A 17,466-nucleotide genomic window follows, 5' to 3' on the forward strand; every position below is an offset into this window, starting at 1 on the left:
AATTTTCAAGAGCTCTGATTTTGTATTAATCCAAAATTGGCAATGCTAATTTGGGAAGGCAAAATGTTCGAATGAGAAAAAGAAAATTAATTAGATTCCAGATAAAGCTAAGTTATTATTGACATGTGATGACTAGAGAACTTCTGTCAACTTTTCATTATACTTTTTTGCAATATCAACGACAAATGATCATAAAAAACAACTGAAATTGAAATACTACTCGTAACATACCCAAACTTACTCTTGTACACAGATTTTTTAGTAATCATGTTATAAAACGGATGACTACTAATAATGAAAATTGTAACTCTATCGTGACCATGGACATACAGCCATTGATTGGTACCGAGTTAGGATTATGACAGTTTGTTTTCAATTTGTTTAATGATCTTTAATATGTTTGAGCATATGATTTTGCAATTTGATTAGGGACTTTCTGTTTTGATTTTTTCTTGGAGTTCGTTTTTTTTGTTATTTTACTTTTTATGGCACTGCAACAAAGTTGTTGGGCCATAAAGGTTTACTCTTCTTGGTCATTCGGCCAAAAACATTATAAAATCTAAGTTACATTCCCCTCTTCTTATTTTTGCCAATAAATTGTTGAACATCACAGTGATACCCCAACTTCACACTGAAGTAATATAACTGTATTATAAAAAAAAATAAAAAAAACATGACAAAGTCAATGCCAGACTAAGTTCAACTTTCTCCCAAAAAAGCAATTACTGATATAATTCAAAATCCTGATCACATACACACCTTCAATATATGTACAAACAGCCAGCAAAGTGAAAACTTCCTAACATTCAAACTTGGAGGAGTTATCCGGAAATGCTATGCACCTCTTCTGCAAGATTATACTTCAAATATGACAAAGTTCAATTATCTCCAGAAAGAGCAAAAATTCAGAAAAAATCAAAAATCATACACACCTTCAATAAATGTACAATCAGCCAGCAAAGTGAAAACAGCCTAGCAGTCTGTAGGAGGAGTTATGTGGCATAACTATATACCCATATTGGGATGGATGGACAGATGGATGGACAGGGGTAAAACAATATGACCCATAACTTTCAGTTGCGGGGGCATAAACGAAGTTGCATGGGGCTTAAAAATGTGGGGCAAAGTGTACGCGGTTTATTTTAAAGTGTTTTTTTATGTTATCTTGATTCAAGAAGATATTAGTCATTACCTATAATTTAATTCTGAATTCCATTTGTAGTCGGAGTAAATCATGAAAACAACCTTGATGACATCACGGTCACATTAAAAAATTATGTCTATAAGCTGATAGACACAACTCTGTCAGCCAATCAGAAGACCTGTTTCATCCAAAATAAATTATTTGACCATGTTTGTGAATATTTTAAAGCACTAAAGCCTTTTGATATGTAGGTCAAGAACAACATTATGTACACTCAGGAGAATACTTAGTATTGCTATGAAGGATATAAAAGCCAGACTTCAAGTTTTTTTTTTTTTTTATTCTGACAACTTTTTTTCATTCTCAATGTACTAAAATGGCTAACCATATTGATCTTATAATTATTTTCAGTTTTCAAATCTAAGTTCAATCTGTTCATTAACTTTCTAATGGTTCTTTCTGTAAAGTTTCAGACATAAACAGCTTTCCAACACTCTGTGATGAAAACTCTCCTATTTGCTGGCAGTAGTTGTTAATCTGTTCAGCCAATAACAAGCTATCTAATCTAGCAGGTGCTGGTATTGGCTTAAACATCTTGTTGATGTCATCCTCAGGTAAAGGTTTCTCACCTCTAGCTTCTCTGGCTGTATTTTCTTGTTGCTGAAAAATATTTCATTATTACATGATAAATCTGCATAAAATTCTTACACTATAGCTATGAAAGTCTACATCTATTCTTACAAGGAATTACACTAAAACAGGTGCTAGGGGTTGTCTTAAACTTGAGTTCTGAGTGTTTTGCTCCATTTGAAGGCCTCACTGTTGTTTGTGAGATGAAGAACAGCAATAAAAGCACTGTTTCTTTGCTTTTAGAATTTTTTTACTGTGCAAATACAGGTTTTTGTGTCATAGGTAGATACCCCACATCCTTTTCTTTTTATTATATTTTTCAGGCATTATGACATGGTAATTTATAGATCTAATGGTTTAATTTTGTTTGAAACAAAATCACAAGTCAACAGCAGTAAAACAATCCTTTCTGTTGCCTCTCAAACAACCACATAAATAATGTAAATAAATAATTCCTGTGTTAATTTGAATTTTTAGTTTCAAAAGTTGTTTCTAAACATAGAAATCGATTTACAGGAATATTGTTTTCTTAAAAACTACCACAGTATCATGTTTTTTTTATGTACATAATAATATTCCATAATGAAAGGATGTGACAACTGGTATTAATTACATAGAAAAATTGTGCGATTTCAACAAGGAAAAAAGTGTTATCTGCTGTATCCATATATATATCAGCTGAAATGGTGAATTTCATGTTTGTTATGTTTAACCACAAAAATCACTCAGACCAAAAATTTAGTCTCAAAGAAGAAGCTGAGCTTATACAAACTAGGAACAGTTTTTTAATGGAATTATACTCATATAAACCTACCCTCTTCGTCAGGAACTGCTGTTTCTGTACAGATTGTTTATTATATTGTCTCTGGTAGTTAAGGAAACGGTTGGCATCCATAGCAACCTCATCAACACAATCCATTAACTGACGGAGATTTTTTTCCAACATTGAACTGAAAAAGAACAAAATAAAGTTGGATTAATGTCTTACTGACCCCCACATCTCTTTTATATCACACAACAGCACGGGTGGATTTTGCTATTTCCACCGGCCCACCGTGGACAGCCCACCAGTGCCCACTCTAGCTATAATCTCTTTTTTGTAAAAATATTGATTACAATTGCTTAACTGCTTTTTTCAATTGATTATACTTGCAATTCTTTTGATTATACAAAAGAAATTGCATGCCCACTCCTATGGGTGGGCAGAGTGGACAAGCTAGAAATTTTGCCCACCCGGTGCCCACTCCCACTGTGGACTGGTGGACAAAGCAAAATCCACCTGAGCTGTAGTGTCATATATAATAAAGTTCTACATTGATCTTTCTGATATTCTCTAATAAAGGCTGTACCAAAAATGAGGATGTATGTATGTTGGAAGTAAACAGCAACTATACATACAATTTTATCTTGATTCAAGACCGTTTCTTTTTCATTTAAAAATTAATCAAGCATTGGTGTAGTAAAAAATCACCACTAGTTATTGAAATTATTGGAATTAGAAAGAAGGGTCCAACAAATTCCCAAAGATACAGACATCACAACTCATCACTGTTCAATAGTTTAGAGAAACTTTAAGTAGTTAATTCAACATATTGAAAAATTCAAAGTATCTGTTACAGGGAGTAGGTATCTAACACAGGCTCTTTTCACAAAAAAATGTAACAACAAAAATTGTTTATCTGTTATACTGAAATGTTTATGTTTAACAAGTATTTTATCTGGTAAGTTTTACTGTGAAATGAGTCACAGATTCTTAACATGCTAACACATCACTACTTGTTGCTTTTAAGCTGCTGAATCAATATAATTTTTTTCTATTTAGTAGTATATAAGAAAGTGTGATGAAAATAATAGTTGGACAAACAGACAAACAAGATGGTTGCAATATAGGGTGGGTTCAAATAATTTGGAAAGTAATTTGACAAGTTCCTAATCTTCCTGACTCAATTTTATAATATTATTGATTTTGTCTTGAGTTATCTCCCTTACCTAGTTGCTAAATCAAGATAATTAAATTTATCTTCATCAGTAGTTTTTTCTTCTACTTCACACAACAAGGCATTGGTCAGATGAGAATTCTTCACATAGATTGGGATTTCTTCAAACATTTTTTCAAAGCTGATATTTGATTCTTTAATCGAGTCTGGACTGTAATCTCCATTTCTATAGAAGTCCATCATTTCTCTGGTCAATCTGTAGGCCTTTAATGCTAAATATCCCTGTGTGGTACGTAAAGGATCTGAAATGTTATAATTGTAATACATATAAAAATTGATTTGAAAAATTATTCCTCAGGCTGAAATACATGGCATATAAGTATATCTTGGTATTTATAAACTGAATTCAGTTAGTGATCAAAAGGCGTAGAACATAATTCATCAGACATCTCCTTCCTCTTGTGTTAATCAAAATCAGTTCAAACAGTCATTCTACATATGATACAAGTGCATTTAAATTTACATGTCTCTCTTTGTTTAAATAAATACACTGTCTAGACCTGCATCACTACATGCACTTGATTACAGTAACATGTAATTTTTGTTGTATGTTTGTTGTTATTGGGTTGCTGTGTCCTTGACCTTTATTCTGTATGTTTAGGTTGAATTTAAAATGCTACATTTTTTTAGTTGGTTAAATTAAAGCTGCTGACATAAGTGATTAAATCCTTAATATTGATTTACAATTTTTGACTTTTACTTTATCCCCAGTGGCGTTAGCAATCGATGACTATAAGAAATCAGAGGTGTATGGATATAATGATTACCTTACCATAAATAAGAACAACAGATTCTTCAATATTATCTTGGTAGTTGAACTGAGAGTCTAATAATGGTCTGTTGATGAAAGAGCCAAAGTATGTACTCTGATACCATCCAACATGTAAATGGTCTATGTTTACATGTCGTAGATTTCTCATCATTTCCATCTGGTATTGAACTACAAAATAATACATAAATGTACATTATAATCAACACATGAGAGAGAGATATGACATCAAATAAAACATTATTATAAAAAAATATATTTGGTAATCCTGACATATGAAAGAAATATGATGTCAAATCAAAAACCACAAAATATTCAATACAATGTTTATCATATATACAAATTTAATGTCATACTCATAATCAATAAACATGTTTAATAAAAAGAGAATTTAAATATAATGACACTTATATGTAAAATATATGAAACCAAAACCAAAATAAGGTGATGTTTGCATTTTGTATATTCATTCATTAACTACAAAGTCTGAAGGGAATTAGGCAAAGGACAGAGAAAATGGTAGGGATAAACAAATTATTGACATGTAGGGTGGCAATCTGGAGCTCTGATGGCATCTGTCCTACTTTCATTTTTTACATTTTATTGCTGCTTTGGTATCTTGAAGTACATAAATTTTTCTAAATATGTTTTACCATGTTTACCATGACAAAAAACTAGTATTATACAGCATGTACAGATACCACGTCCCTCTATTTTCAAATCTTAGAGCTCTAGATCACTGCTTGAAGGTGGCCATATTGTTTACATGTATGGTCAGCAAGGTTGGCAAAAAAGTGGTCAAAGTGGTCAATACTAGCGGTAGATACCGGTAAATACTGGCATTTACTGGCAAATACTGGTCGATTGAAATTTTGGATGGACTTTACTATAAAGTTTATAAACACCACTCTCTACCTGGTCAATTGCTACATGTACCAGTAATGAAATAATGAAAGTGTTGCAGTCATTTTAAATATTATCATTTCTATTTTTATTGTAAATTAATAGTAAACAGTGATTTACAATCACTTATTAGTACAAAAGATAAAAACAGTGTTGTCCCTGTCAAGGACTCATCAGGTGCCTTTAGCACTGACTATAGCATCGCAATCATTTGCTCTGGTTGTGTTGTTGTCTTCTAATATTGTATTAAAGTTCCAGATAGGGTCTTTACTAAAGTTTCGGTTTCAGTTTAAAGTCATGGTGGTTGAACTAGATGTGTATGTAAAAATTTATTACACCAAATAATAGATTTTTTTGTTCACACCATAAATTATAAAAGGCATAAGAGTAAAGTTCCTTCATTTCCTGCAGGGTGGTTTTTGTCTTACAGTTGAATACACAGGATAAAAACATTTGATTTTTTAACTTAATGAGTATCTTCAAATATCCTTTTTATTACTTTCAACCCATGTTTTGTCATCATTCATTGGGGGCTGTTGTTTTAGTAGTTAAATTATCACACCTAGCAATGCCAGGTGATAGGTAATATGACACCTGTAACTTAATTTACCTCAAGTTTTATTTACCTGTAAACACTATTTTCAAAAAAATCATATCTTAATTTATAAATCACTAGAACACACCCGCGAAATCGCGGGCATTCAGAGCGTGGTTGAAAGAATAGGTAAATTGTCGTAGGAAAGAATTTTGTAAAAGACTTAATGACTGGAGAATTTCAGGAAAGGTATCAAAAGTCATAGGTACTGGGGACAGGAAAATGTTTTCTTTTATCCCTCCTCCCTTTTTCCAAAATTGCCAAATTTTTGTTTTCTATCAATTTCAATATGAAAATACATTTAATATATGTTATCATGGTAATGAACATTCAAGTCACTGAGGAGCCTGTAATTCAGTGGTTGTCGTTTGCTTATGTGTTACACATATGTATTTGCCAGTATTAATTGACCACTTGAAGAGTATTGTCCAGGGCGGTAAATACCGCCCAACCTTGCTATGGTGGCCTAGCAGCCTAGCAGGAATTAATTCTTTGCAAGGTTTTATGGTTTGTGGCATAACTGAATATAGTTTTCAAACATTGTTGATTTCTTTCATTTGACTTTGCTGTCAAGGGTATAATAATAAAGATATTAATTTTAACCATCAGGCCACACCAAATTAATTAGTAGTTCTTTGGAAAACCCACACCTAAATTGCCGAAATTAAAATAAAAAAATAAAAATAAATTTCCCGCACCTCACCTGCCAAAACCAAAAAATAAAAATAAAAATAAAATTCCTGCACGTCGAAAATAAATCCGCATTTTCAACGAACTCGATTCCGGTATTAAAAAAAAATCTTTATCAATTAAGCGTTTGAAAATATGCAGTGTTTGTCATTTGTCAAGCATATTTTTGATTCTGATAAAAAAAGTTGCAAAGATGGAAAACGTGCTGATTGTTTCTGTGGTGAAACATTCAGACAAAAATAACAACAAGGCATACATATTAAAAAATACGGCAACACAAACAAAATGTCGGACATTCAGGGAACTATATCAAGAAGCCATTGAACGATGTAGCGATGCACAAAGTGAGATTATTAATATTAAAACCATACAAATAAGTAAGTCGAACAGTTTCGATGATTCTAGTATCGAAATATCTGACGAAAATATGGTATGGTCAATATGTAATGACCTAAACTTTAAATATGTGCAGTTCACAATTGATGATGGATCTACTGCTACTAAAGATGCATCAAATTCAAAACCAAGTGGAATTAATGCATTTTCGGTACTCATGAGCTCACTAAATGAGTTACACATGCCTGATAAACCTGTCCCCTTGTCTGGGAAACAGCTTTCTGGGCCACAAAGACTTTACTCTGATATCATTGATTGGGCCTCAAACATTGATCAAGGATGGTCACTAGACACTTTAGATACAGGTAAAGAGGTTTTCTGCATTTGTTATTTTTCCTGGTGGATGTTGTGCAGTTCTCAAACTTTAAAATACCCCATATTGTTCCATTTTTATATGTACCTTTTTATAATAATACAAGGTACTGACAAAATGATAAAATTTGATATTTTATACCATTTTTAAAGATGGGTGAAATTGAAAGTTAACTTGTTTAACACAGGATGTTTTGTAAATGAAAAAAATGCATTTCTATTGCAGGATTATAGACTCCATGATGCATCTGGTTGAAATCTTAGTTATAACATAGGCTTATAAATGTAGGTTATGTAGGTATTTCCATGTTGGTATGTTTTGGTGTAATTTATTTTCTGATATTTAATTGTAAAGTAGCACTAGCTAGGATCCCCAGTTTCCACTGTGCTTGGATTAACTGGTATGTGATCCATATGCATAAACACAAAACACACACCATGCAGTTATGTTACAAGAAGCTAGCTAGCATACTACAGAGGGTGTCTAAGGACCAGAAGGTGCATATACTACAGATGAAAGCAGTGCATATTAAAAGCAGATAGCCATATAAAGTTCATGCATAAAAAAATATGTTCAAAAGTGTATATTTGTGCAGTGTTAATTATACAAACAACAAAACAAAATGAAAAAGAATGCAGAAAGTTGAAATACATATAAAAAGGGAGATAATTTAATTATATCAAATTATGTCCCCTTTCAATTAAGTGAGTAGAAAATTCAGTTGCTTCTTTTAGGTAAAAGATATAAAAATTGAGAGAAAAAAAATATCACTCGCTCCATATTTCTTTAAAATTTGAGGCGAAGAATTTAAAAATATAAATTTAAATTTCGCTCGCTCGCCCCATTTTTTTTTGGGTAAAATCTCAAAGAACTATTAATTAATTTGGTGTGGCCTCAACTTCAGCTTTATTCAAACATTTACAATAGAGATACAAATTATAGACACATACAACCACAGACACTTCATAATAACAACTCCTTTCACTGGAACTATGAGGTAAACTACAGAAAATATCTTTACTTACCTTCATTAAATTCTTCTTCATCATTATGCCTGGGGAAAGGAAAGCAATTTGTGATTTCCAACTTGTTGTCGACGACTAGACCTAACAAGACACCCTGGACCAAATCTGTTCCACCAGCTGCTTCCTCTTGACAATGTTTAACTATCTTCAATACAACCTACAATGTAACATAGTAAAATATATGTATGTGAACGTGTTCTTGACAATGCTTAACTATCTTCAATACACCCTAAAATGTAAAATAGTAAAATATATGTATGTGAACGTGTTCTTGACAATGCTTAACTATCTTCAATACACCCTAAAATGTAAAATAGTAAAATATATGTATGTGAACGTGTTCTTGACAATGCTTAACTATCTTCAATACACCCTAAAATGCAACAAAGTAAAATATATGAATGTATTCTCAGTTGGTCCATCTCACACATACATCCCAATGAATGTTATAAATCTGTGCAGGAAACAAAAGGATATATCAACTTCGTAATAAAGAACTCAGTCATCAGATCAGAAAAGTCATTCAAATTCTTGTGCATTCTTCTAGACCAAATTCTTCTGTCCCTATAATGCATATATTTACTAATTTACATTCGCTTTTTATTGATTTTGCTATTTTCTATTTTTTTTTGTGTGCAATATACATGTATAGAGACAGAAAGCAGTTCCAATCCAAAACAGGAGATCGTGGACAATTTGTTTGCACTAATTTTTCGCTTATTTTGTATAAATTTGTCAGATATCCGTACCAATACACACTGGTAGATAAACATTTTTTTCAACATTTTCATGTGCCTTTTTAGAATCAACAACCTTTATATGTCAAGATAATCCACTTTTTTCAACATTTAATACATTCTACTTTTAATCTAATCAAGTTTGGCAGAATCTGTTTGACATATTGAACTATTTCGACCAATCAACACTGATTTCCGGTAACATGATTCTTCTACCTTCTTGCATATGAATAGCAAATTAGGTTATAATTAGATATCATAGTTAGTCATAAAGGAAGATAGAAGATCCTAGTAACCGGAAATCAACATTGGATGGTCGAAATAGTTCAAGATGTCAAACTTCTGTCAAACTTGATGAGATTAAAAGTAGAATGTTTTGAATATTAACCATTTGATGCTTGATGGTAAAGGCATTCTTCTTCTACCCGTTACGAGTCTAACTATGTAATAAAGTGTAATTGAATGGGGCACATCTCAAACAGACAGGAGGCCACTCATACCACAGGAGTTTGAAATCCTATCAATAAGGGGGTCAAAATATACCAAAGTCGACTATCACAGTAGAGCTTCTCTCGAAGAGAGAGAGAAGCTCTACTGTGGTAGTCGACTTTGGTATATTTTGACCCCCTTATTGATAGGATTTCAAACTCCTGTGCTCATACACTCTTTCAACTATGTTGATTTCTTTGAATAATCAGAGGCAACCAATTGGATTTAAACAACTAACACTTAAGTGCCAGGTGTATCAATATAAGTACATTGTCAGAATTTACAGAAATATAAAATGTATTTGTACTGGCTACAAAATAGAATGTCACACTCTGGGAAGCCTGGCTTATTTTGATTTGTAACATACATAGCAGTCTATGAAAAAAAAACAGAGGAGAAGCGTTTCTAATAGTCGACTTTATTATTTACAGACTTTTATCATATTTATTGACAGAAATTTATCATGAATTTCCTGTGGCACTACAAACGATGTGAGACTAATGTAATTGCGTCGCCAGATTAGAAGGTACCTATTCAAAGCTTTATTGAAAAGCTAAATAGTTATATTTAATGAGCATACACTAATTATTGAAATCTATTAATTAGAACACGTACAAGACCATCAATTTGAACATATTGTACAGGAGAACTCGTGTGTTTTCTGGAAGCCATCTTGGAAAAGGAGAGTCCGGGTTAATGAAACGCTTTCTGGACAATCTCAAAACATATTTTATTTATTCCTATACACAAACTCGCCCCAAATAATATTTCGTCCTTTGAGTACTAGTGTCAAAATTGTGGCGTTAACCATTATAGAACCGAATAATTTAAATGTATTGTTGTACAATATTTCTTGGAAAAGAAAAAAATGTCGATAAAATAAAAAAAAAGAACAATTATAATTCGTTTTTTTTTCATTCTGTCGATCTTGTACAAAACATGTTTGAGGGGATAATATACTGCTGGGCTAGCAATCTCCGGCGCAGAGCTCACATCCGTTCCGTACTTACTACGTATCACTACACTAAGTCATTGTATTGTAGTGTACTAAGTCACTGTGTCTAAACCACACCGGCAAAATTTGATCGGACTCGATGGTATCTAACATCCGGCACAATGACGGAACATCAATAGACAGAAGAAAGATAGGTTTCTCCTTATTTTCTTATTTTTTAATGATATCGAAGAATATATATACATATACAACTATTTTCTATTGTGATATGCAATATTTTCTACAACCGTTCTATATTAACGAAGAAATAAGTAAAAATGCATGTCAAAATAACGAATTGAGTGAACCTTGCCTCAAAATTGTTTAATTTTTCGTTAAATTGTTCACATTGTACGGAAAGAAAGATACGGGAAGATGCAGAAGTTAAGATTTATATTACTAAGAAGTGTGTAAAGTTTGATGCAATAATGATAAATCGTTTTGAGATATGGCGCGACATGTTAAAAAAAACCACACTCCTGTTTTACTTACAAAGTTCTGTAACTCAATAAGATTTCATTTGATTTTTACTAAAAGGTTTATAGTTCGTTTGACCATTTCAAGAAATAACTTTGTTAAGTTTCATGAAAACTAGATAAGCTGTTCTCAAGTTACGGTGCGACATGTTTACGCTGGACGGAAAGATAGACGGACGGACGGACGGACAGAATGACTGATAGATGGAGGAACGGACGGATGGAAGGAAGGAAGAACAGATGGACGGACGGATGTATACAAAATAATACGTCCTGTCAAAATTTTGACGGGCGTGTAAAAACGCAATGAAATGGAAAAAAAACCTCTTAATTAAAGGTCAAAAGTTTTATTAGGATATCGACCAAGTCGATTTATTTGTATATCTTCTTGACTTCCTAAGTCATTTTTGCTATATGCCTTATATATATATTTTTGAAAATAATAATTTCTATCTATTATTTCATTATTGAAAAAAATTAAATTAAAGAATTCCAAACAAAATTACACCGTTCTTGAATTTAAAAACAATGTGTAACAACTGAAAATTTCAAATTTCACGAACCGGATCGGACATAGCTTCACTGACGTTTTTTTCTCAATAAAACAAATAAGACATATTATTTATATTTAAGTGTACATGTCACAAATGCTTAAATGGTCGCAATTCAATTTATGGTGAAGGTCTGTGGCCGAAGGAAAAATAATATAGAAAATGAGGTCAAGGGCAAGGGCAATGGACATATGACAAATAGGGAAAAAAATCGTTAGATCTGTGTTTCATACTTGTATATGTTACAGTCAAACCTTCTTACTTTTGACATATGCAGCTTTATACAAATACATGTAGTTCAAAACGCTATGAATTCGAATCAATTAGTGTCGCTTGTTTAAAAATATCAATGAGAATGTTTATAATAAACATAATCAGACTCACATAATCCGATTTCGCGGGTGTCCCTGTTTTCTTATTTCTTACAATATTTTAATTCGGTATACACTTTATAATATAAGTGGCGAATCTCGAAGACGTATATATTGCACCCCCCTCCCCCGATCCCACCTTTGATGCATGGTAGTTGTAATCCTTTTCTTCCTATAAACATTCATTTTCCATTTCGATTATGCATGCATATATACATTTGTCTTATCATATTTTCCATAATTCATATATAAAACGCATATTTGAGAGCTTTAACCTCAATTTGCGTTATAACCTTCATTTATATGTATTCTGCTGTTAAAAATTTTTGAATGCAAAATAAAATAAAAATTATTTGTCTTCTATAAGAGTAGGAATTTTAGTGTTTGCTTATTTTTTATTTGAATCTGAGACTAATCATATAAATAATAAGCCGTTGTCCTGTGAAAGAACTTGTTTTCCAACTACCCGGTCACAAAACTCCTTTTTAACACTGAAGCTAAATTATCAATTATAATGCAATGCGATTATGATTTTTTTTATTTGACCAAACCGGGTTATGCATTGTAAAATCTAAGACCAAACCGGGTGGTACATATTGACGAAACCGGCCAGTTCCATTTTGACATGACCCATTTCTTTCGTTCCATACTCAGAAATACAAGTATTGAGATGTTCATAAAAACAAGTTTTGCAATCTCCGTGTCAGTATCTATCTTCTCGTACCATTCTTTCCGTACAATGTGAACAAGTTAACGAGAAATTAAACAATTTCGAGGCAAGGTTCACTCAATTCGTCATTTTGACATGCATTTTTACTTATTTCTCCGTTAATATAGAACGGTTGTAGAAAATATTGCATATCACATTAGAAAATAGTTGTATATGTATATATATTCTTCGATATCATAAAGAAAATAAGAAAATAAGGAGAAACCTAGCTTTTTTCTGTCTATTAATGTTCCGTCATTGTGCCGGATGTTAGATAGCATTTAGTCCGAACAAATTTTGCCGGTGTGGTATAGACACAGTGTAAGTATACGGAAAGGAAACGAGCGCTGTACGGAGATTGCTGGGCTAGTACTCATTTCCGAAATCCATCTTTTTTGGTGATTTTTCAATCACCCTTTTATAGGCATATGTAGTACAACGAAAGCAGAGATCTTTATTTCAATTAGATTGATGTTGATATACTAAAAAAATGATGTTTTAGAGTACATACAATCTAAGACTCTTTCATCTTGCAATAGTATATTAAAACATTTGACTTTTCTACACTTTTTCACAAGTATTCCCCATTCTAAACTATAAGACAAATTGAAAGAGTTGATTATCCTTATAACTGCTTTTGTTTTTGCGAAAGAAAAAAGTGAATAGCAAGTAATTTAAAAAGAGTGGCAAAATATACCAGAGGGTCAGTCAAACTTATAGATCGAAAACAAACTGAAAATATGTCATAGCTAAAAAAGAAAAAGACAAACAGACAAATAATAGTACACAAGACACAACATAGAAAACTAAGGACTAAGCAACACGAACCCCACCATCATCTATATAGCGTAAAATAGAGTTAAAGGATATTGCTAACTTCTTATCTTTCTTCCTACGAAGTTCCTGTATGAAGTCAGCCTCATAATAATAAAGAAACAAGTCGGCAGAAGAGGGCACAATTGGTTCCCATTGGAATGCCGACAGTTTGTTGGAAAATACGTCCTCCGAACGTAACAAATATGCTGTCAATCAAAAATCAAGCATCTTGATAATGTAAGTTTCAGAGATTTTTTTGTTTGAATCAGAGTAATCCTTTACAAAGTAGGATTTATCCCTCCCAGACTGAGTTAGTCCCTAAGACAAAATACTTGTATCTACGTTGGCCATTCTTTTTTATGAAACAAATCAATACCAACTCTTCCAATTTGTCTTTTATTTTGAAATGTGGAATACTTGTGTAAAGTGTAGAAAAGTCAAATGTTTTAATACTACTGCAAGATGAAAGAGAGTTAGAGTGTATGTACTCTAAAAGATATTAAGTTATAGTGCGCCAGGAATGAAAACCGTTTTGAATATATTTTTCTCACACTAATCTGATCAGGCTTTACTCTAATTCAAAAATGTCAACTGATTGGTCATGTTGATAAGCAAGTTTAAAGTCAGCGATTGTCATAGCCGAAGATGGCACTCGTGACCTGTCATAATCGAGACAAGTTTATTTCATAACGATTACAAACAAGATATATACAAGATATATGCATGTTTATGACATAAAGTACACACACACACACACACTTACAAACAAAACCCAGATATAGGCGTGCATGTTTACATTGAATACAAATAGTAGTTGCTTTAGTTAAAAATCCATCTAATGAACAGTTTGGATTTTTTTCGAATTCTTCATAAAATGTTCCCAATAGATTTCGTAGAATTGTTCCCATTCATAGAATTCGTAGAAAATACGGAAATACTTTATCTATGTAGACTATGATATTAAGATGTCAGTTTCCCGAAAATCTCCAAATGTCTGTTCGTCTGGTGAACTTTCTTGCGCAAAGCGATTTTCGACGCCGGGCTTTTCTCCACACATATCTCTGAGCCGTACTAGTTGTTCCACGATATGATTTTTCTCTTCTTCAAGCTTTACTGATTGTTCCTTTAAATCACAATTTTCTTTTTTTAAATCTCGCTATCTCACAGTCTTTTGCTATTAATTTCGTACTTGCTTCACTCTCTTGCAGGCGCGTAGCTACGTTTACGTCAAAACGCCCGGGCGTACACTTGAATTTTGAGAAAATGATAATGTAATCTAAAAAAATAATAAAAAGAAGTAGTAAGAAGCACATCAGCTTTATAATTCTTTCTTCATTAGCTTGTAATTGCGGAAAATTTACTTTTCAGCCAATGGTATCATATAGTATATTTGTTCATTTTCGAATGACAGCATAATGTTGAAACTATATGCAGTTCAGTTTACCGTGTTTTACAAACAAAATTAACAGGTACTAATAGTTATAGGCTTTGGTTAACATTTTTTACACAACAAATTCTTTGTCAAATCTTCATCTAATTAATGAAACTTCAGCAGAATCCAAGAATTTTTTACAAATTTTGTTTTAAGCAATTTTGAAAGTAAATTTGCTTATTCATTTTTCAATATTATACTGACAGACTGTATGGCTTTTTAAATTCACAAATGCATAACCCTGCATAGACAGTTATGAAACTAGGGTCAAAAGTAATATTCTAGATAAAAAAAATATCTAAAGAACATGTTTGATTTTTTTTAAATCCTGTAATGGACTGATAACTGGATTCACTTTTGCGAGGAATATTCCAGACGAGAACCAGGGTTCTACAAAACACTTTACCATATCTAATATTGCACCTGAACATCTCTGAAGATTAATTTTTACATGTTCATTTATGAAATTTTGACATAAAATAGGTGTGTTTGTTGGTTGAGTGATTTACCCCAACGGTTCATTTTAAACATAATTTATTTTAAAAGTTACTGGTTTTGACACTTTCTCTAAATCAAATGACCATTATATTTCTAATTAACAAAAATGAATAATTTAACATAACAAATAATCCATTTAGATTCTAATTTATGTTGCTACTGATGAGCCTTTGATGACAGGAATGGTACCCATTCTCGATTACTCTTTAGATTCCGGTGGCTTTGCTTCCTAGCTAAACCACAACAGCGATTGTTTGACATGGACCCGTTTTGGAATCCTTGGATTCCTTGCCAAGGTTCGGGCGTACACGTCAAAATGACCTAGCTACGCCACTGCCTTGATATTGCATTTGTCTATATTTCCACACGACTCCTATAACTAAAAGCCCTATAAGTATAACAGATTCTGTGATACAGCATAGCTTATAACTATCATTCTTCCTTGTAGGCGATGAATTTTGAACATGACTCGTATTACTTTCACATAATTACATTAGATGTATGTTTCATTATAACACTTTATTCTGATTGGCTATCTGCACATCACGTGTTATTCCGTAAGCAGTTGCAATGCTCAATACAACTTTTCATTCATGATAACACGTGGTCCAACAATAAAGGGCACAGGTGAATTAAATAAAAAAATATATAAAATTCGTGTTTTCATGATCATAGCTAAAAAATGCAATTATAAGTATTGAATGCTTCTTTTTGTAACTTTATAGGGTTGTAAAAGCGTTGACCGTGCGCACATTTTTAGAATGAAGCGCTTCCGCGCTTCATACAAAATGTACTTCGGTCAACGCTTTTACACCCCAATAAATTTACAAAAAGAAGCATTCAATTCTTAAATAAAGTTATATATTGCAGTTTGTGATAATTGGAATTATTTGTTGACATAACAGCCACTGTCTTAATGTTGAATGCTTCAGTATTTCGTTCAATAAAGTAAAGCCTAATCCTATCATTTGTTTGACTTGGTCTACACTCTTCTATAAGTTGACATGATGTATTATATACACAATGATATTCATGACGTGTTTGCTCTATTCGACCACGTGTTGTCATCTGGACAGACTGTTGCTCCGCTGCAATGAAAAACAATGAAACAAAAATAATAAATTATTAAAGAATAATGATTGATTACGTTAGGGTGTTTAACGTAACTTCCGGCACCCTTGGCTATGTCGTGGAGGCTGCACGGTTTCATTGACAGAACAAGACGGAGGGAACAAATGTACTTTGAATTGAAAAGAAGACGACGGTCAGTTCCAATAAAATTGTCTACCTGGTGGTATTAAAATCATACCTCAAAATTTGTGACGTATTTTTTACTATACACATGTGGTTATTCAATAGTTAGTATATCCATAGAAGTATTACATTATATTACTTCCATGGTATATCTTTCGAGAATGATACAACCCGTACAGCTTATGTTCGATGTACACCAATGAACTGAATAGCCTTCCTATGACAATGTGAATCTTTTTCAATCACATGACCTAGTTAGGCTAGGGTTGTTCGCGGTAACAGCTGTTCTTCTGCTATATATACATATATATAGTGTATATTACCTATTCGGTTCTAATGAAGTAAACGAGAGCAGCCGTATGCGGTACTAATTTATTATGGGGACAGTAAATCCACATATATATATATATATCGTGATTTCCCCAAAAAGTTAATAAAGATAAAAACTGCAAATAATCAAAGCATACTGTGATCCAGAAATTCAAAGTTTACAGAATGTATGGAAATCACAATAATGGGAACAAAAAAAATAATAAATTTGGTTTATTATTTACTATCAATTCCAAGTAAACTACCTACAGCCGTCACCCCATTGATATATTATGTATAAATTTAGACTGTATATGTAAGACCATACAAGTATTATAACATACAATACTTCCCAAACTTATTAAAAT

At 32.3% G+C, this 17,466-nt stretch overlaps 1 protein-coding gene and 1 long non-coding RNA gene across 2 annotated transcripts; both read right to left on the reverse strand.

Moving 5' to 3' along the window:
- Positions 1-1,463: 1,463 nt before the first annotated feature.
- Positions 1,464-10,435, reverse strand: LOC139493318 (eukaryotic translation initiation factor 3 subunit H-A-like). Its single transcript, XM_071281599.1, has 6 exons — positions 10,304-10,435; positions 8,463-8,619; positions 4,544-4,711; positions 3,764-4,013; positions 2,589-2,724; positions 1,464-1,804 (listed from the first exon to the last, which is right to left on the reverse strand). The coding sequence occupies exons 1-6, from the start codon at positions 10,358-10,360 to the stop codon at positions 1,583-1,585; spliced, it is 990 nt and encodes a 329-aa protein (XP_071137700.1). The 5' UTR covers positions 10,361-10,435; the 3' UTR covers positions 1,464-1,582.
- Positions 10,436-14,221: 3,786 nt separating this feature from the next.
- On the reverse strand, positions 14,222-16,017 carry LOC139492337 (uncharacterized). The gene is made up of 2 exons (XR_011656797.1): positions 15,873-16,017; positions 14,222-14,806 (listed from the first exon to the last, which is right to left on the reverse strand). It is a non-coding gene; the product is annotated as an uncharacterized lncRNA (long non-coding RNA).
- Positions 16,018-17,466: the final 1,449 nt, after the last annotated feature.

Source organism: Mytilus edulis, chromosome 10 (genome assembly GCF_963676685.1).
Source record: "Mytilus edulis chromosome 10, xbMytEdul2.2, whole genome shotgun sequence".
Lineage (NCBI taxonomy): Eukaryota > Metazoa > Mollusca > Bivalvia > Mytilida > Mytilidae > Mytilus > Mytilus edulis.